The 20,445-nt window shown below is 43.8% G+C and overlaps 1 protein-coding gene across 3 annotated transcripts in view; it reads left to right on the plus strand.

The window, feature by feature from the left end:
- Nucleotides 1-20,445, plus strand: part of NUAK1 (NUAK family kinase 1) — a 71,393-nt gene that overhangs the window by 40,145 nt on the left and 10,803 nt on the right. For all 3 annotated transcript variants that reach the window (XM_081060848.1, XM_081060847.1, XM_081060849.1), the window contains 2 exons: nt 7,624-7,775; nt 10,429-10,494. In XM_081060848.1, the coding sequence (XP_080916974.1) occupies nt 7,624-7,775; nt 10,429-10,494 (218 nt within the window). The remainder of the gene's footprint in view (nt 1-7,623; nt 7,776-10,428; nt 10,495-20,445) is intronic.

A 20,445-nucleotide genomic window follows, 5' to 3' on the forward strand; every position in this document is an offset into this window, starting at 1 on the left:
CAAAAGATTATACACATTTTAAGGTAGGAAAAAACTATTAAAATTACACTGATGGCAACCACTTTGAGCACCTCTTGCAATTGCAGAAGTCAAACATGACTTGTATTCATCTTTGGTTATCGGTATATATTGAGTATTTCTATTTTAATAGTTTTATCATTTCTTAAAATGTGTATACATCTTTTTGGCACCCTTTGTATTTATTGTCCAAATATGCTTCGATTTGAATGAGCCAATGGCTCTGCCAATTGCTACTGTGTGACCTTGAGCTAGTGACTTAACCTTTTTGAGGCTCAGTTCTCTTATCTATAAAATGGGGCCAATAGCTAGTGACTTTATAGATAAAGTTGTGAAGATTAACTCAGATAATGAATAGAATTGCTAAGCACAGTTCTGGGTACATGCTCAATAAATATTATTCCTCTTGCGATCAATCTTTAGGCCTCTGAGAGGTCCTTTCAGGCTGGAGTAGAAACTTTTATTGGGAGGTGCTCGAAGAAAAGGTTGAAGCCAAATTGCCTAGATCCATGATTCCGAGTGCTGGATACACATTAGAATCTCATGGGGCAGTTATAAAAAATGCTGATGTCTCAGCCTCACCCCTAAGGATTCAGATTTAATTGGGCAGGCTGAGAAATATGGACCTAATCTTGCAACTAAGGGGAAATGAGAGTTGTGCTCTAGAAACTCATCTTGGTCTGACCATTTGTCATCAGTGAATTCCAAGGAAGAACGAGTATCTGGCAGCAGTCACCAGTGAGCAGTGAGTGATACCTTTGGGCTGGGGCTTACTTACTTTGCCGTTTGGTTGCTGCCCTCATCAGGGACTCAGAGCCCCGTGAAACAGTTTGTTGAACTTGGCAAAGTGGTGTATTATGCTTGTGTTTACTCTTTTGAACCCATGGCAAATTGCTGAGCCTTTTAACACACTCCCTTTGCTGCCAGATTCACAAGTTCCACATGAAGTCTCTGCAGACTGGATCCAAGTGAAGGACTAACCCCCTGTTAATAACACAGCACCAGAGAGCTTTCTTCACTTGTAATCACATGAATGAGCTCTTCAGTTGTGAGTCTGTCCAGCCACATTTCTAATGAGTTTCCTATTAAGTTAGCTATTTGACCTTCCAGTGTATTATTTTCATTGTTTTCATTTGATTACACCCAAGTCATTTTTCTAGAGGCTGGAGATTAGAAATAAAACAACTAACAACGAATGCTACTCCCTGCTTGTCCTGCCTCGCCCTCGTGGGTTTCCTGGAATTCAATATGTCTAGTGCCTCAGATAATACCACTTGTACTTGAAGTTAATTTTTCAAGGGGGGAAGAAAAATGGAACTGTGTTGTCGTTTAATATGTAGGGTCTTTGGAGATTGACGGGGAGGGCTCTGTTACCTTGCCCCAGACAATCAACAGCATGCACTTTGGAAGGCTCCTAGAGTAGAGAAGAGGGTCCACCGTCCACCCTGATTCCTGACAGTGGGTTCATTGCTTAGGTACGGCTCTGAGTTTCAGAGCTGTGCTTTGGAACCCCACTTGGGACTGAGGAATGCATGGGCCCTAGTGAAGAGAGTTGGGCTTGCCTCTATCTGGGGCTTTGCTGGCTTTGAGTGTTAGTTTACTATCTCCTCCATTCTCCCACCTCCCTCCTATCCCTCTAGGGCACAAATGTAATCTCAGGCACAGAGTCTGCCAATACATATCTTTAATCATCCTGGATTTGCTCCAGGCATGTCTTCATTTGTTCTCCTTTCTTAAACTGAGACTTGCGGCCTAATAATAACAGGCTAACACTTAAAAGTGTGCTTACTACTATGTCCTGTGACCATCTTTCCAATGAGGATAGATAGTCTTCATATTAACAGATGAAGAAACTGAGGCACAGAAAGGTTAAGTAACTTGCCAAGGTCACTCAGCTGGTAAGTGGCAGAGCCTGGATTTGAACCCAGGTAGCTTGGCTCTGGGAGTTGGGCTCTTAAGCGCTTCGCTCTGTTGCCCAATAAGGGGGACTGGAATTTTGAGTTGACAAGATACTCCTGAGCCATACGTGGTGGGTCTAGCAGTGGCTATAAGTAGAGGTATGATAACCACAGGCCTGGCTTTTCCACTACCCGGTGTTAAGGATGTGATGAGTGCCTGTAGGGAGGGGAAGACTAAGGCTGTGTTTGGGGGAGGGTTGGGGGGGGGCGGGATTTCTACCCTCTTCATTGCCCCAATTCAGGGAGCATGATTTTTTTCAGAAGTTTGCTGTGCCAAGTACAAGAGCCTTAGCATTTATCCTGGGGTGCTTCTGAGATGTTCTGATCAATTGTGAGTGCTCTCTCAGATTCAGGATCGTGTGAGCGAGAGTGTGTGTGTGTGTGACAAAGGCTGAGACAGCAATAGAGGGAATGATCAGGGAGACTGTGGGCGCAGCTGATGAGTGTGTGGTGATGGTTGACTGAGCCCATTACCTCAGACCTCTGCTTGTTTTCATGGAAATGCCCCAGGGATGGTTGTGGAAGGAGGGTGGAGCCTAATGGCTGGTAAAACATGGTGCCCTTGACCCCCTTTCCCATGCAACTTCTCTCCCTATCCTGTCCAGGTGCTCTGCCCTCCTAAGATTTCATTTTGGGCCCCCAAATAACACTAATGGTCTTAGCAGGGATTCATGGTTCTTGGTAAACCTTCTTGGTATCCCCTCTTCTGCAGGTAGCTTGTACACTTTCTTACCATTTCTTCTGCCTTCTGTGGCATCCACTGCTGGCAATGGGCGGCCTGGTTGGCTGTGGTTTTCCTTGGGCATGCCAACCAACATCCAGAAAGAGTTTTGGTTTAAGAAAAGACAATTAGTGAACTAAAGTACCTTTCATTGTTCAAACCAGGAAATACATTGAGTCAACTCTGACCAACTCAGTGACAGTGGGAGAGCTGCCAGTCCAGTTTAATTTTCTCACTCTCACTGCCCTGGTCTTTTAGAGTTAAAGGATCAGAGGACCGTTTTGTGAAGCTGTGAGCCCATGAGGTGTTTGAAATTTAGTTTTGGGGAGGAAACTCTTGAAGAATGAATCTTGTATTGACTAAATGACCTAATTAGGTTGCAGATAATTCTTGCAAAGGAAAGATCACTCCATTTCTGAGATGGAAAATAAGCTACTTTCTGTGAGGATTCTACTGACCTTTAATAAAAGAGCACCCCTGAGGAATGGAACGGTACTTCTGTCTGAGGTTTTAGGAAAGTAATAAAAATGCTGCCATGTGGGGAGGCAACACCATGGAAGGAATGGCAGCATCCTGGAACTAATTTAGGAGATGGAGTTGATGGAAGGCAGAGGTATGAAGAGAATTCGGACTGGTCCACTCTAGGCCCCTGGCCTTCTTGCTTAAAAGCCACAAACTAATCTTGCTTTCTTCAGGTTACATGTAAACCAGAAAGATATCCTCCGTTTTTCATAACCTGCTCTTCACAGCGCATCCTGTAAATCAGTTTCCACCCTCTCCCCAAGCCCATTTTCTTCCTAAATGCTCTCCTGTCTTTGGCTCTAAAGTGACTGGTGGATGATGGTTAAATATCCCAAGATCTCCTCACTCATCAGCGTTTCTCCCAGGCCAGAGCATTGTTTTTATAATATGCATTTTCTCAAGTTATTTGAGTTGTGTTATTAACCCCGAGGGCAGCAGGAGGGAATCGTTAGGAGTTGGGTAATTAGCGTGGTTGTGAAAGCCAGACAAATCAGAAGGCAGAACTGGACTGTCAAACTGAACATCTGATGAAATTCAGAATTAATTTGGAGAAGTAGCTGTTGCTGTAGCAACCAGTTCCCGCTTTCCTTTGAAATGGAAAATAAACAGAAAACAAGAAAAATAATTCAAGTTAGTGTCTGGGAAGAAGGGCCTTCTGGGGGACAGTAGAAGAAAATGAAGAGAGTTTGGCTATTTTAGGATATGCTGAAACAATGGTAAAACCCTCTCATGCAAACAAAACCCAAGTTATTTGTGACGGTTCCGTTCTACGCCTGTTTTCTCTAGGAATCTTTTCAGGCCCATTCAGGTTACCTCACCGTTCTTTCTTTCTGATCATTTAGGCACTTAAAGTCTGTATCGTACAGATGAGCACTTGATTTATAAATACTAAGTTTATTCAACTGGATGGCAACTCCTCAAGGACCACGACTGTGCCTTAATACTACATTCATATCCACTTTCACACATAGCAAAATGCTCAGATAAATGCTTCAGATGGGCTGATAAAGAGCATTTTCAGAAAAGGTAGTGATGTTGGTTCTCTATAAGGAAGGAGACTCTTTATTGAGTATTATGTAAGGAGAGGAAGCGGATGATGAAGGAAGGCAGTGGGGAGTTGTGGCAAGAATACAAGCTCTGGAGTCTCACAAATTTGGGATCAAATCCTTACTGGGTACCTGCCTAACAGAAATGCATAAAAAGACACGCACTAGCACCGTCACTGCAACACTGTTTATAATGACCCTCACCTGGAAACAACCCAGAGGTCTCTCAGCAGTAGAGCAGATACCTAAAGCACGATCCAGTCGCCAGATGGAGTACTCTACAGCAATGAGGGTGAACAGTCTCTGATTACGTGGAACAACATGGATTATTCTTACAAATACAATGATAAGCTAATGAAGCCAAACACAAAAGAATGTATACACCGCATGTTTTAGAAAACTTGAAATCCAAAACTAATCTATGATATTGGCTTCTATTTATCATAGTCATGGTTGATATTGGCATATAAATGTACACACACACACACACACACACACACACACATACACTTGGGGAGATGGGCAGTGACAGAAAGAGGACATAGGGGGTGTTTGCAGGGTGCTGGCCATATTGTTCCTTGATCCAAGTGCTGGTTCCCTATTTATGAAGTAGGAATAGCATTAATACCTATCTCGTAGGATTGTTAGTATCAAATGTGACCATCCATGGCATGTAGTAATTGGTCAGTAAGTGTTAGCAATTGTTGTTATGAGTAAGCCTCCTAGGGAAGGTCTCACTGTCTGGGAAGGTTTTGAGGGAGAAGTAAGCGCTGGACTATTTCATAGGTCCTGCATGCTGTCCTTTGTTCCATCTATTTATTGTTCTTGACAATGTGCGGTCGTCGGTCTGACTCCTGCAGAGCTCCCTGTGGGCAGTCAAGGCCTCTGTGTTGCATTCGTGGTTTGCTTCTTCTTTCTCTTCTCTGAATCCCCATCACCTGCCACCTACTGGCAGTTCTGCTTATGGTGGTCTTCACTCGCGTCACCCCTTCTGCCAGGCCTGCCTTTCCTCCCCTCCTTAACCTCCTAAAGACTTCCTTCAGTATCCCCAGTGTCATCCACATAGTGGGTACTGCATAAACATTTGTTGCTGCACTAAAAACCCAGATCTGCACCAAATAGACATGACCCCAGTGCTGTGGGCTGATTCCAGCTGAGCTAAGTTTCTATTCAGGGCTTTCATTTTCCTGGTAGGCCTGGCATGGCAAGGGCCATAGTTTTCCTTACCACTCTGGAGCCACTGGGCTTCTGGGTAAAACTGCTTGGCCAAGAGACACAGGCTTTCATTTTTTAGAAAGGAAACCCTTCCCAACTGGTGGAAAATAAGCTTTTGCTTAGTGACTAATAACATAAACACAGACAAGATTTCTGGGCTTATAAATAACCAGTTGTAAAAGTGCCCAAGGGAAGTAGCCCTTTTTGCCACAAGAATGGCCAGGAGCGTTCCTGTCACTTCGCTTATAGTGACCTTACTCTGGGCGAGGAGCCTTGTGCCCAGGGTGCGGAAGGCGGTCATTCTTTAGGACAGATTCCCAAGGCTCTTACACGTTCTAAGCCATGGGCTGTTCTGGAAAAATAATAGTTGATCTCTAAGGTTGTTCCTGCTTGAAAATCCTGTGGCTCTGCGGCAGCCACATGTTTTTAAGAGTGGGGCCAGCGGGGAAAGTCATAGGGTTTTGTTTTGCCAGAGCTGCCGAAGAGGCAGATGAAATAATTATGAGGTTAGCTTCCATTTATTGAGCACTGGCCGAAGCACTGCGCTGAGGGTGCTGGGTCCCAGAATTTACTGAATCTCCTGCAACGGTGTGAGGAGATTGTTAGCCTCACTTGACGGATGAGGAGACTGAAGTTCAGGAAGGGTCAATGGAGATGAATAATAGTGGCTGAGAGCATGGAGGGTATAGTTAGAATGTGGGCCTAGGCCTGGCTCTGCCTCATATGCACTCTGGGCCATGGCAGTTATTAACCTCACCGTACCCAGGCTTTCTCATGTGTAGAATGGGGACACTCATAGGACGAAAGCCATAGGACATAATTCATGCAAAATGCTATTAGCACAGTGCCTGCACATAGTAGGCCTTCAGTAAATGCTGTTGCTATTAGGGCAGGCTTCAGAAGCTTCAAGTGTGACACCGCACTTGATGAATCATTGATGTTCTAAGCATCTTCTGATGCTAGAACCGTGTTTGCATTGACCTAATCTAGGATTACCTTCAGGGCCTTGACTGTGAGACTCCAGTTGCTTCTTGTGGGAGGGATGGGGTCTCAGAGCCAGGCCTGGCCATTTGGACAGTTCTGTCACCTGGCTGCCCACCAGCCCCGCCTGCAAGAGTGACGGGCCGATTTTATCACTAGGTTGTCATCTCCTTCATCCAGTGCTTCCCACACTGGCTCCTAGTTAGTTCCTCTAGATGTCAATAGGAATATTGAAATGACCAAATCAGCCTGCAAAACTCTGAGTTAAAGAAACAACACTCTCCAAGGGCGATCAACTATTAGCCTTTTCTAAACACGTTACCTGTGTTTGGCCATGGAACACTTTTTTCCTCCAGAACTCTTGCAGAACTAGTGCCCCATGGAACATGCATTTGTAACTGTTCCCCAGCTCCCTCCAAATGCAGCCAGCAGAGGGGCAAGAGGGAAAGACGGGAGACCAGAGAGGATGGGGATTCGGAGCAAGAGGTGGCCGGGGATATGAGACAGGTGGACAGAATCAGTATATATTTTAGAGGTAGGACCAGCAGGACTTACTGATGGAAGCTGCTTAGTAAAGTATTTGGTGTCCTGAACTGTGTTGAACTGAACTGTGCTTATGTGTCCTCGATACCAAATCAGCCAGTGGGAAAGGGAAGAAGCCAGTCGCTGAAGCCGTTCTTTGACTGAGTTAAATGACCCATACCTTCTGATAGTCACTGTGGGGACCTGTGGCTTTGTTCACCTTTAGTCTTTGGCATCAGACTTTTTGGGGTGCGAGGCTCCTTGTTTCTTTCCCTCTCAAAGTTCTTTTCCCCTTTCTTCCTTCTCACCTTTTTACAATGAGAAAACTCTCTGTCCTCTCTAGGCACAGCACGCTATCATTTTTGGAGCCTGAGCCATGCATCCTCAGGCAGCTTTTCCAGTTTTCAAAGTTTATTGTTAATGAAAAGTGTACTCCAGGTTGCAGTGAGGACATCATTGTCCACCTGGTTCGAAAACTTGCTTAACTCCTTGTAACGATGAATGGCTGACTTGTGTGCTGACCGGTAGCTGTTTACTCCCCACCCAGGGACATCTCCATCGTCCTCTCTCGCACTCCCTGTAGTCATAAGTGAGCTTGTTGGATAAACAGGGCATCTGTGTATTGCTGTCCCCATCACAGTGTTTGAGAACAAAGATAAGATTGTGATCATCATGGAGTATGCAAGCAAAGGGGAGCTGTACGATTACATCAGCGAGCGGCGACGCCTCAGCGAGAGGGAGACCAGACACTTCTTCAGGCAGATCGTCTCCGCCGTGCACTATTGTCACAAGGTACAGAGACTGGCCCCATGATTATGGCACCACATGATTTTTTGTCACGTTTCTAAAGGTGATGTCTGTTCATTATAGTATATATGGAGAGTGTATAACATGGAAAGAAGAAAATTACCACTCCCCATAATTCCAGGATCTGGGGATAACCCACGATTGACACTTTTGTTTGTTTCTTTCTGGTCTCCTTCCTCCTACTCCTACCATTTGTTTTCTGTTTAAACTTTTTATTTTGAATCATTTTGGACTTACAGCAGCTTCCAAGATAGTACAGTGAGTTCCCCATACACCCCTCACTTGGTTGACCCTAGTGGTACCTACCATCTTACATTACTGTAGTACATTTGTTAAAACGGAGACACCAACATTTGCAGATTGCTATTAACGAGACTCCAGATTGTATTTGGATTTCTCGTTTTTCCACCAATGGCCTTTCTCTGTTCCAGGATCCAACCCAGAGTAACACATTGCACTCAGTATTTTAATAAAAGTACTGAGTGCTTTTTTACTCAGTATTCTTCCCTCACTATTTCTAAACATTTTCCTATGTTACTAAAAACTCTTCTAATTATTGTGATTTTTGGACATTTAGGCTGGCTCCAGTTTCTGGTTATTATAAATTGTGATCACCATCTTTATACATTAACCTTTTCCTCTCATTTGAGTCATTTACTTAAGAGAAATTCTAGAAGTGGGATTTCTGGGCCATAACGTTCTGAACCTTTCATTGTTCTTGATACCTTTTGTTGCATTGATTATATCCACATACGTTACCTACAGATGCTCACATATGTTTTATTTTAACACACCTAATAGTATATGCTCTCAGTACAGCCACAGTTTAGCCACCCTTGCTCTCTGGAGAAGGAAATGCAATACACAGATAATTGCGAGCCATATTTTAGCCATGATTGTTAATAATCATCTTATAATTAACAAGCCATGGTTTCCATCCCATTCATACTTTTCTGCAGAACTACCCTACTTTGAACATCATTCGCTTTTGAGGACAAGAGTGACATGATCCCACATGGCATCCAAAAGAGAGTCAGCTTCTTCATACATAGGATCACATTGTGGGGCCTTCTGGTTTGTTAAACATTCTGGTTAATTGATAGTGGCTCTGGAAGTAATTAGAAAATGATTACTCAAATTGAAAACCCTTAACCCATGTGAACATTATTTGACTTCTCTTTGCTCACTCAAAAATACACTGCTGATTCAGATCATACAATATTTTATTATCACACATCATCGTAAAGCACTACAGACTGTATTTTCATTATTTGAAGTGTGTGAATACTTGGATTTCATATGAGTGGGACTTTATTAGACTCATTCCATCTTATTGTGAAAACCAGGAACGCAACAATGTAAACCAGACTCCCCCTAATGCATAAAACGAAACAAAATCAGGTACCTTGGATTCCTGTATCTTTCCTCCAGGAGCCTTGGTTTGTGCATTTCTGATTTCAAAACACATCCTTGAAGATTTGGGTTAGAAAAAGAGTAGTAGAAATATGTTTTCACCCCTCCAGTCAGTGCTTTTGGCGATGTTAGGAGTTGTCAAATGGAAAGGAAAATAAACAATAAAGAACCAACTGTGAAAGTGCAGATTCTGAACTAAAGAAGTCTTAAATGAAAGACAAAGAATTTCTAACCAGTTCTTTTGCTTAAAAGAGCAGCTTCAATGCAAATGTCCTTTACACCGAATGATGCTAAAAACTTATTCCCTGTTATTGATCTGCCCAGCCCCAAATAGTTGGTTCTTTCGGTTCCACTTCTCTCCCTATGCCCACCCGCCCCCTTAAAATATCATTGAGTTTTAAAAGAGAATTCAGCACACCCATTGTTAATGCTGTATAGACCAACAGCCTCTTGGCTGATGACTGTTTTTACCTTTCAGCTGGCTGTCTGCTTGTCACTGCAGTTCAGCTTCCCAGCCTTTCTAAAGTTTGTCTGAATGGAAAGGTCACCCAGTATGGCAGCGACCTGCTTTGGTCAACCCAGTGGCTACGGTCTCATCTGCCTCTCCCAGCTTCACCCTTCATCCCACATTGAGTCCTGTGAAGTAGAGAGGGACTTTCAGAATCTTCCCACCCCTGGGAGTGCCTTTGTTATCCCCGGAACAGATCTGGATTGATTTCATGGGTCAAAACAGATTGGACCAGGCCCCTTTCCAGCATTGGGGAGGCAGGCAGACAGAGAGGCAGACAGGCAGGCAGACAGACAGACAGACAGACAGCACGGTCTGTGAGCCTTGTTATTACTGTCATTCCGAGTCCCCAGCAGAGAAATCTGCTTCTTCCCTGGGAATCACATCACAGGCAGACATTGTTTGCCGCCGCCTGGGACTACATTGCTTTCACACAGTGGAACGACATTCCCACAAAGGATCCCCCTGCTGTTTTACAGGCTCTGGGGGAGAATGGATTCCAGTCATTTTTCCCTTAACCACACAGCAAGTGACTAATGCTATTCTGTCCCTGGTCGCTGGCGGGAGCTTCATGACAGTGAAAGCAGGCAAAGACCACCGGGCTGGTGCATTTCTTTCATCTGTCACATATTTCCCCTTGCTCTCCCTCCGCCTTCCTCTTTCCCTCATCCCAACCACTCCCATTAAGTTAGTTCCCTGCCTGTCTTTTCCTTTCAGAATGGTGTGGTCCACCGGGACTTGAAGCTGGAAAATATACTGCTCGATGACAACTGCAATATTAAGGTAAACCTCTTGCCTCGTGGATTGAGACGCACGGCCTGGGGTGGGGTGGGGGGCAGCCAGAGGGGGCTCAAGCCGCTCTAAACTGCAGCCTCGAAATAAGGCGGCCACTTCCTTCCCTGGCAGGTGGGTGGGGAGCATTATGGGCTAGAGCCCTCAGTTCAGTTCAAACCATTAAATTCAGTAAGCATTTACCCACCTCCAGCTACCTGCCATACATTCTTCTTCACGTTGGGATAGAAAGGTGACTGAAAGAACAGCCCCAGTCCTCAGGAAGTTCACAGTCTACAATCATCACCGTAAAAATACAACAATAATACATTGCATGTGTATGTCATATCATAGCTGTCTGACAAAACTGAAGTCCAATCTTTACAACAATCCTGCGAAATGGGTACTGTTATTTACATCAAATCACAGATAGGGAAACTGGCACAGAGAAGTTAACTTACCTGAGGTAACATAGTGGTAGGTGGTGGAGGTGGGGTTTGAACCCATGTCTGTCTGACTCCTGAGCCCGTGCTCGATTTGCTCTTGGGCTCCAAATGATTTTAGAGCTGGAGCTCTTTCCTGGCCACTTTTCTGTCACTCCCACCCCATGTCGCCGACTTCTCCCTCTCTACTCTTCCCCCCACTGAAACCAGCTGTGGAACTGGGAAACTGACTGAAATGATGTTGCTGGTTGCTGTTGGGAAAGACCTTACTGTCAAGTGATAGAATTTACTTTTACGGAGAGTATTATTGCTGGCTGCTTCTGGAGCTGGAGAAAGTTCTCCTGGCCGACAGGGTTCAAGTGCCTCCTGCAGAGCACTCTGAATGTCCTTTTGATCACATCTGCAAAATAAGCAAATACGGTTTCAAAATAAACCACACTCGCTGCATGGGCTTCATTAGGAAGGGCCTTCGTACTCGGGGCACCAGGGGAGCCCTGTAACTGGCCATTGGTGATGTGAGTGCCTCAGCCCTGGTCCCGGGACAAAGCATGGGAACGACCTTGTATCGTCCTTTTTTGTTGTTGCTCTCAGTTGAGGGGGTGTGTCATGGGGAGACGATTTCCTTGCTTAGAAGGATCGAGTTGCTTTGGTGTTTGGATCCTGTTTGCAGATCATGGTTACCATCCATTAGTTACCATCACCCTTTGAGAGGCCCCTTGAAGCCATGTCCTGGTGACCTCTTGTTCCTGTAAGTGGTTGACCATGGTCACATGTTTTTGTGTAGTCCTTAGGATAAGGAGGAAACAGTTGGCCAAAGCAGTTTTCTCTAGGAACAGGAAGTGAAATCTCTTTGCACTTCTGGCAAAGTGGCTGGAGTATTTGAGAAGGAGACTCACTAGCTGCAGAGTTAGAAAATCCCATCCTGTATGGCTTACTAGCTGCTTGGCATTGGCAAAGCCACTTCACACTATATCTTCATCTATAAAATGGGGTAACAGTAATGCCCATAGGCTTGTTTTGAGGGCTAATGAAATACTCTGTGTTTAGCTATGTAAATTACTGAGCACTGGGCAATGAGTCAAGGTTAAGAGTGATGACTTTGCAGTTGGATAGCTTGGGTTTGAATTGCAGCCCTGCCTCTTACAAAGAGTTGTATTTTGGATAAATTACTTGCCTGTCTAAGCTTCAGTTTCCTCGTTTGTCCAGTAGGGAGGCCAGTCCCTTCCTCTGGGGATTCTTGTTGATTTGTTCTTTTTTTTTTCCCAATGAGTATTTCCTGATCAGTGACCATGTGCCATGGCCTGTGCCCAGTCTTGGGGATTCGATGAAACAGGAGGATTTTAGACAATAAATAGTCAAAGTACTTAGCACTGACTCAATATCCAAGGTGCCTGCTTAAATGGCTGGCCACTGGGGAGGAAACCGGACAGGAAGTGAGCTGCCCTATAGGTACCTAGGGCCTGGGGAGTGGTGGTCAGGCCATGTCTAGATAATTGGGTTTTGGTCTGAGGGGCACATTCGAAGGGTTTGTGTCATCCACCCTGGTCACCTTCTCTGCAGATTCTTCCTGCCACCTGCCCCCAGAGCTCTCAGAACTAAATGTAGTCTTTACAAGGCCTGGAATGTGAGCCTCTCGCTTGAGGATTGAGTTCTGTAGTACAGTGTGACCTCTTGCTCCCATCACGTAGTCCCAGAAGTGATAAGGCGCATAGCTTCCTACGGAGTCATAGAATTGCCCAATGGAGAAGAATGGTTAGAATTCTGAAAGCAGCTATATTGGGAGGAATAGGTAGGAGCCCAGGAGAATAGGTCATTTGCATAAACAGTAAGGCCACGATGTTGGGTCTCCTCAGCTCCCAGGACCAAGTCCTTCAATCTAGGATTCCTGTCCATTTATAGGGAAATAACAGACACATAGCACATTATAGAAATTAAAGTTTTGGTCATATCTTTTTCTTGAGGATGCTTAATCCTTTAAAGTTTCTCCTTTGGCATTTACCAAGGTAAAACACACACACATCCCAAACAGAAACCACTCCTTCCCACTCTCTGACACTAATCTTTTCTTCTGCTACTAGGATTTGAGAAACCTACACCTTGAAAGAACCTAGGTGGTCATTTTCTGATCCCTTGTTTTAATGATTATGGCCCAGAAAGTCTAAACGATGTGCCCAAGATCACACACAACGGATCAGTGTAGACTAAATTATTGTGTTTTTGTTTCCCCAGTGTGTGTCACAGTGCCTTCACACAGTAGGTGCATTTAAGTTGTTTGATTTTGGAGTGAAGGGATGACAGCCGGGATTAGAACTCACGTGTTTGACTTCCAGGCAAATTCTCTTTTTATTATCTCACACCCACTTCCAAGATTTTTTAAAATGTGTTTCAGCTGGTGTTGATTTGTCTTCCGGCTGTATATGCTCAGCTCTTCCTGAGTCAGCGTTTTGCTGAAAACATATTTAGAAAGATCACTTGTGACAAAGGCAGGCAGGCACAGACACACGGCCACAAGCTGGCCTTCATGTTCCGGAAAGCCCATGACATCAGTGTCTGGCCTGGGGGACCGTTGACATCGATGGTCTGTTACCAAGCCATGGGATATGAGCAGCGAGGTGCTTCTTGGAGCCCCCTCTTGTGCCTCTAAATATGGGCGCATCTTCCTTATTCTAAGGGTGGAGGGCTTTTGCCCACCAAGCGTATAAAAATGCTACTGATTTAAACTAGTTACACATCACTGCAGTTTTGGTATGAGCCATCCAGCTTGTTCCTCTCACCTTCCTTGCCTGATGTTGATTTGCAAAGAGCACATCTGGCATTGGAAATTATCTGGCCACTGCGAGAGGGTGTGGCTTCTAAAAATATTCACACAGTCGGTCAGCAGAAAGAATGAGAGAAATGTGCTTCTTTGGGTCGCATTCCGTACTCTGTGGAGAAGCATGTCTACTAAAATAGACACCCAGTGTAGCATTAATTTGCAATTAATAAAAACGGGCCAGATTCACATCCCACTCTCTGGGAGAATGGAATGCCGACAATTCCCATAGGAGGCTCCTGTAAAAATGCTTTACAATGAGAAGAGGTCCAGGCACCAGGGTCAGCCGACCTCCTCAAAGAGGGCTGGGAATTTGGTGAGCTCCCAGGGCTCAGAGTAGAGGGCCATAGGGCAAATGGCTCATTGCCCCTGAAGACAATGGAAACTCAGCTGCTGCCGATAAGAAAAGAAGCTTTGAATGGACCGGGCTAAGGCGAGATAGGAACCTCTGAGCCTTAGCAAGACCAAGTGGGACAGCTCAGGACATGGGCCTCTGGGCTTTGAGTATATGAATGTGAGAATGTGTATTCATGCACTAATTAATCCATTCATTTTTTGTTCATTTATCCATTTATGTGTGTGTATACATACATACCCATGCGTCCCTGCATTCAGTCATCCATTCTTGCACTTACTCATTCAGCAAATTGAGTCTCTCCTAGGGCACTATTTATTTGACCACAAATATTTACTAAGTTTCTACTGGGTGCCTGGGCCTGTGCTGCACGCTGGGGATTTAATAGTGAACCAGATGGTGAGGTCTTTGTCTTCTTGGAGCTCAGAATCTAGCACTTGTGAAATCATTACTCATCACGAGCCATGAGAAGGATATAGAGGTAAATGAGGAGCATAAGGTGCCTGCCCTAATGGACTGAGAATTTCAGATGGGGACACAAACAATAAACAAGGCAATATGTAATGTAATTGTCCAGTGGTGATGAAAATCTTTGCAGGGTGAAGTTGGAGAATGGCAGGTGCTATTTTAGCTAGGGTGGTCAGAGAAGACCCCTTGTGTAGGACTCGAACTCCTCAAATCCAACAAGTTTTCTCTGGATTCCTGGCCTTTGCATATATGGTTCCCTCTGCCTAGGATGCTGTTCCCAGTGCTGTTTGCCGATTCCTTTTTTTGAGTCTCAGCTTGAACGCCTCTTCTTCCAGGAAGGCTTCCCAGCTCCTTGTCCCTTGGCAGGGCCTGGTTGCCCTGCTATGTGCCTCTTAGTACCCTGTGTAATATGCTGTGGAAGTGCTGAGCAGGAAGTGGTGGGTCTATTAGTTGGATGGACCAGAAAGCCTTTGCTGAGGAAGTGGTGATTGAACTGGGTTTTGAAGGATGGGTAGGAGTTCAACAGAAAGCTCTGTAATGGTCTTCCAAGGGGAAGGAACGGCAGGCACAGGAACAGGGCATGGAAGCTAAAAAAGGAAATTTAATCTTTATTGAGCCTGTGCTGAAATCCAGAGCCCCGATCCAGACCTTCCACATGCTTTAATTCATTTGGTTCTCAGAATGTTTCCACTAGGGTATGTCTGATTACTCCCATTTTACAGATGAAGAGGCTCCTACAGTTAATAAGCAATGGAGCTGGCCACAACCTATGGCTATATGACTCTAAAGACCAGGCACCTGATAAATTCTACCCTTTACTGCTCCCACCTAAATTTGCCCTAAATCCAAGAAAGCACCACATGAGGACACTTTTTGGTCCTTGCTTCAGTTGGCCTTACTGGTCTGTAGGCAGCTTGTGTTCAGCTGTCCCTGGGAGAGACTCTTCAAGTGCAGGGATGCCAGAGTTAAATGCGTAGTGAGCTGGGACAGGTGGCTCATTAGTGTCTCCTGAAAGGCTGCTTCCTGGAGGTGCCCTCAGTTAAGAGCTTCCCCAGACCGCATGGAGTCGATCATTTCCAGCGTGCCTCTCTCTCTCTCTCTCTCTCTTTCTCTCTCTCTCTCTCTCTCTGTCTCTCTGGTGTGAGCTTAGATCTTTTGAAGATGAAAGCTGACCCCATTCACTTCTGCTCATTGTTGCACTTCCTACCTTCACTTCCTGACAACTCAGAAGTGAGACTGTCATGGGTAAAGCAATTAACTCCAAGGCCGGAAAGGAGCTATGGAGTGTGTCTTCCTGGATGGGATTGCTGTCTTCCTGAAGAGTTCCACAGAAAGCCCATTTCCTCCTCAGCCACCTGAGAGCAATAATTCCCCTTTATGTGGAACTTTATAGCGAAGGCAGCTCTTCTCCCACAGCTCAGGCCAGCCACTTTAACCACTGTGGGCCTCAGTTTTCTCATCTGCAAAATGGGAATAATGATGGTACCCTCTTCATAGTTTTGTTGTGAGGATTTAATACATTAATATATGTAATGCTCACAGAGTAGCAACTCGCATTTAGCAATGCTGCTACTGTTGTTATTATTATCTCATTTAATCTAATTTTGGTTTTCACAACACCATGTGGTTGGTAGTGTTGCAATTTCATTTTCCAGTAATGGAAAGAGACTCAGAGAGGTTAAAATAGTAATTGCTAACATTTATTGAAAGCTTACTATCTGAGAGTTCTATCAGTTCATTTGATTTTATATCAGCCTGGCAAGGTAAGTTACATTATTATTATTTTTTAATTTAATTTAATTTTTTTATATTTCAGGTGTACAAAACATCATAATGATTAGACATTTACACCCCTCACAGTGATAACCCCCTCAAGTCTACTATTCCTCTGACATCATATATAGCTGTATATTCCCTATGCTGTAATATATATATGTTAATGTGTATATATATATGTATATATATATATATATATGTTATAGTTAACATTCAATGTTATTCTACATAGCACAGTGATCAGTTATCTGTACAATCTATGAAGTGATCCCCCCCAAAAATCCAGAACCCATCAGGCACCCTACATAATCTTTACAAAGTTACTGATTAAGTTACATTATTATTATCACACCCGTTTTTTTCAGCGTACGGTGAACCCTCTGGGGATCTTGTTAAAATGCAGACCCTGACTCAGCAGGCCTGGGGTGGGGCCTGGAAATCTCAGTTACTGATGTTCTTGCTCCCAGCTGGTGCCGATGCTGCTGGTCCAGGGACCTCAGTGCAGGAAGGAGGGATTAACAAAGGTGCCTACAGGTGGTGCTGGGAAGAGGTGAGGCCAGGATTTGAACTCAAACACTCAAGCCCTACATCCCTACATCCATTACTTTTTCCATCAAGCAGTACGGACTCTCACGTCAGACATGCTTATTTTAGAAATGGATGATGATGATTTCTCTTGGCTCTTTGGTGGGCAGTGGCTTAGAGCATTCAGTTCTGACTTTGTCTTGCTTAGCAAGCAATGTTAAGTAAACCAAACCATCGGCATTATCGTAATGGCTGGAATTTACAGAGTCTACTGGGACCAAGACTACTCCAGGGCTTCACATGAGTGTTCTCTGATCCTCACCACACCTCTACGAGGTGGGGTCTTTTATTCCCATTTTGCAGATGAGGAAATTGAGTGACTTGGCAGGTCCCACCAATCACCTAGTAGTGCTAAGGCCAAAGTTAGCCCCAGGTTCTTCTGACTCCGAAACCTCTGGTCTGTCCAGCCCACTGCACTTCCTCTTAGACACTGCAGATGACTGTCAGACCATTGCTTATATTATCACTGTCATTCACATCCTTTCCCACCGGTTAACTATCAGCAAGCTGATACTTCCTTTTTCATCGAATGAGCTCACAGTAATTATTCGTGTCATCTGAGGTTAATGCTTTTTTTAATGGTAGTGAAATCTATGTATCATAAAGTTTACCATTTTCAGGTGTACGATTCGGTGACGTTAAGTACATTTACATGGTTGTGCAACCATCACCACTTCCCATCTCCAGAACTTTTGCATATTCCCAACTGAAAGTCTGTCCCCATTAAAAAACAACTCCCCGTTCCTCCCTCCCCCAATCCCTGATGACCACCACTCTACCTTCTGTCTCTATGACTTAGACTACTCTAGGTACCCCATGTAAGTGGAATCATGTAATATTTATCCTCTTGTGTCTGGCTTGTCTCAATTAGCACAGTGTCCTCAAGGTTAACTGTTATAGTGAACTTAATTCTTTTGAAATGTGAATAAACATTTCTTAGTTTATCTTCTAACTCTGATTTTTATCCAGCAAGCTACAAAGTCTTGATAACAACAAAAACTCCAAAAATTAAAGACTTCCCAGTTTCCTTTTCAGAGTCCAGGCTGAACTGAATAGTCCAGGGTGGGGACAGAGGATGGTTCTGAACCAGTATGGGACAGGGGAACAATCCATCACCAGCAAAAATGCAAAGTTTTAACCTCTCTCCAAAGGTGACTGGTGTATTAGCAAAATACAATTTTACAAGCAAAGCCCAGATGCCTCCTTGGCAGAGAGTCACCGTCTCTCTGATGTAACAGAGAGACAACTGATGTTCTGTTACAGAGAAAGCACACAGGTTGGGAACCTGACACTCATGGTTCTTCTCTCTCTGTGACCTTCAGCCAAGCTTCTCAAGTCTTCTGACCTCTAGTTGCTTCAGTTAAAGAGCAAGGTGCGAGATTAGCTCATGTCTTAGGGCTCTTTCAGGTTGAAACCATTTCTGGGCTTTGGTTATTTTTATTATTTTTATTTTTATTATAAATGTATTTTTATTATAAAATAAATAATTATTTTATTATTTATTTTTATTATTTTTTGTTTCATTGTTCGGTTACTTTGTTTCATTTTAAAAATTATTATTCCCCAAATTTCAGTTTTCCCAAATTTCCCAAATTTATTTCACTGTCTTCTTGGATTTTTGCCTTTTCCTAGTCTCTTCTGTGCTGTTTTACTTAATATTTTTAGTTCGATTCACTTTTAAAAATTATATTTATTTGAAAAGGAAGCCTTATGTAATTTCCTTCAATGGAAAAAACCAGTATTATTTTGAGTATCATGAAGTTACTAAAGTTACCTATGTGGATTTAAAGGTGGGAAGCAAATATTTATTGAGCTTCAACTCTGTGCCAATTACTGCTCTAAGCCCTTTGTATCCATTATGTCATCTAATTTTCACCATGACCCTGTGGGGTAGATACTATTCCTGTCTCCACTTTACAGATGAGAAAACTGAGGCTTTCAGAAGTTTCATAACTAGTGGCTATTTCCCCTCTTATAGTTGATATAAGCTTCACGGCATGAAATCTTAGAGCTGCAGCCCAAGTTTAAGTGGCTCAAGGTTTGAGAACTATGTGTGCCTGTATGTGTTGATTAATATGGCTTTTCCGTTGAAGTGCCAAGAACATGGACTAATCTAGATTTCAATTAATCTTCTGTCAGTGGCAATGACAGTTTTACTGGGAGAGTCTGATAAACATCAGTCTGCGAGGATGGGATTGGGTACAACATAAACACACTTCTCAGAAGGGTTACAAAGAAAGTAAGGATGGCCAGACTTGGAGAACTCCCATTGGGTGCGTGCGGAGATTTGCACGTGGAGCTGGTGGGTGCCTCTCACACATATGTGTATTTGGAAGCTCATGGGCGCCCCAGATGCCACAGACATTTGGGGTGGGAAGGAATTTTTCCTATTTTCCTCAGGACGTGCACTGTGCTGTGCAGTTCCTGCCTTAGCTGCAGTCGACGAGGACGAAGCCTGCAACTTCTCGGGATGTCCAAGGGCTGCAGCCTTTCCTTTCCAATTCTGATTGACAAGGCACACTTCATAGAGCTTCCAGCCAACTTCCTGCAAGTGAATCAGGGGCCTTGATAAGAAAGTGGAATTCAGGGCAATTAAGTGCAATCTGAGCCCCAAGAATGCGTTTCTTGAGGGTGGGTTTTCACCAGCTACTATCAATGACATTCCATTCATTCAGGGATGACTTTTACGAAATAGGCTTATTCTGGGAGCTGTGTTCAAAACAGAGCTTCAGCGTGTTTGCGGTCAGGCTGGGCTGCTCTCTGGGCACGTGAATCACTCAGACTGCTTATAAGCCTCAAATGGAAATCAGCTTGGGAAATGGCAGAAGTCCACTTGCAAGGATGGAAGTGAAAGGCTTAGCGTGGAGTGAAATTTTCTGTTACCCAGGGGCAATGTGGCAAAGTGCTTTGAAGCCTTAGAGACGCAGAGGTTTACATTGACACTAGTTAGCTCTCCCGAGATTAATAACCTGATCTCCCTAAACCTCAGTTTCCTAATCTGTTAAATGGGTTTTTTAAAAAATTGTGGTAAAATATCTATGACATAATATTTTAATTCTTTTGAGGTATACAGTTCCAGTGCCATGAAATACATTCACATTGTTGTGTAAATGGGGTTTTAGATAGGGGGTTTTAGATGAGATTAGAGAGTATAAAGTGCTTAAAACAGTGCCTGATAATTGGAAGTTGTTCAATAAGTGGTAACTAAGTTTATTATTATTTTGTATTATCTACTAATTGTCTTGTGCACTTCAAGGTATAATGTCTATTCTAGTGACAAGTGTTTCTTGGGTGAGGGCAGGTGCTAAGCAGTGGATGACACAAAGATAAGGGGAAGATGTAGAATCTACATCTTAGGGGATGCCGAGGCAAATTTAATATATTTATATATGCATATGCATACATGTACATACACATATATACATTATATGTATATGTGTGATATATTTGATAATATATACACATACAGAGGGTGCCAAAAAGGTATACACGTTTTAAGAAAGGAAAAAACTATTAATATATAC

This window comes from Rhinolophus hipposideros (assembly GCF_964194185.1).
Source record: "Rhinolophus hipposideros genome assembly, chromosome: 9".
NCBI classification, from domain to species: Eukaryota; Metazoa; Chordata; class Mammalia; order Chiroptera; family Rhinolophidae; genus Rhinolophus; species Rhinolophus hipposideros.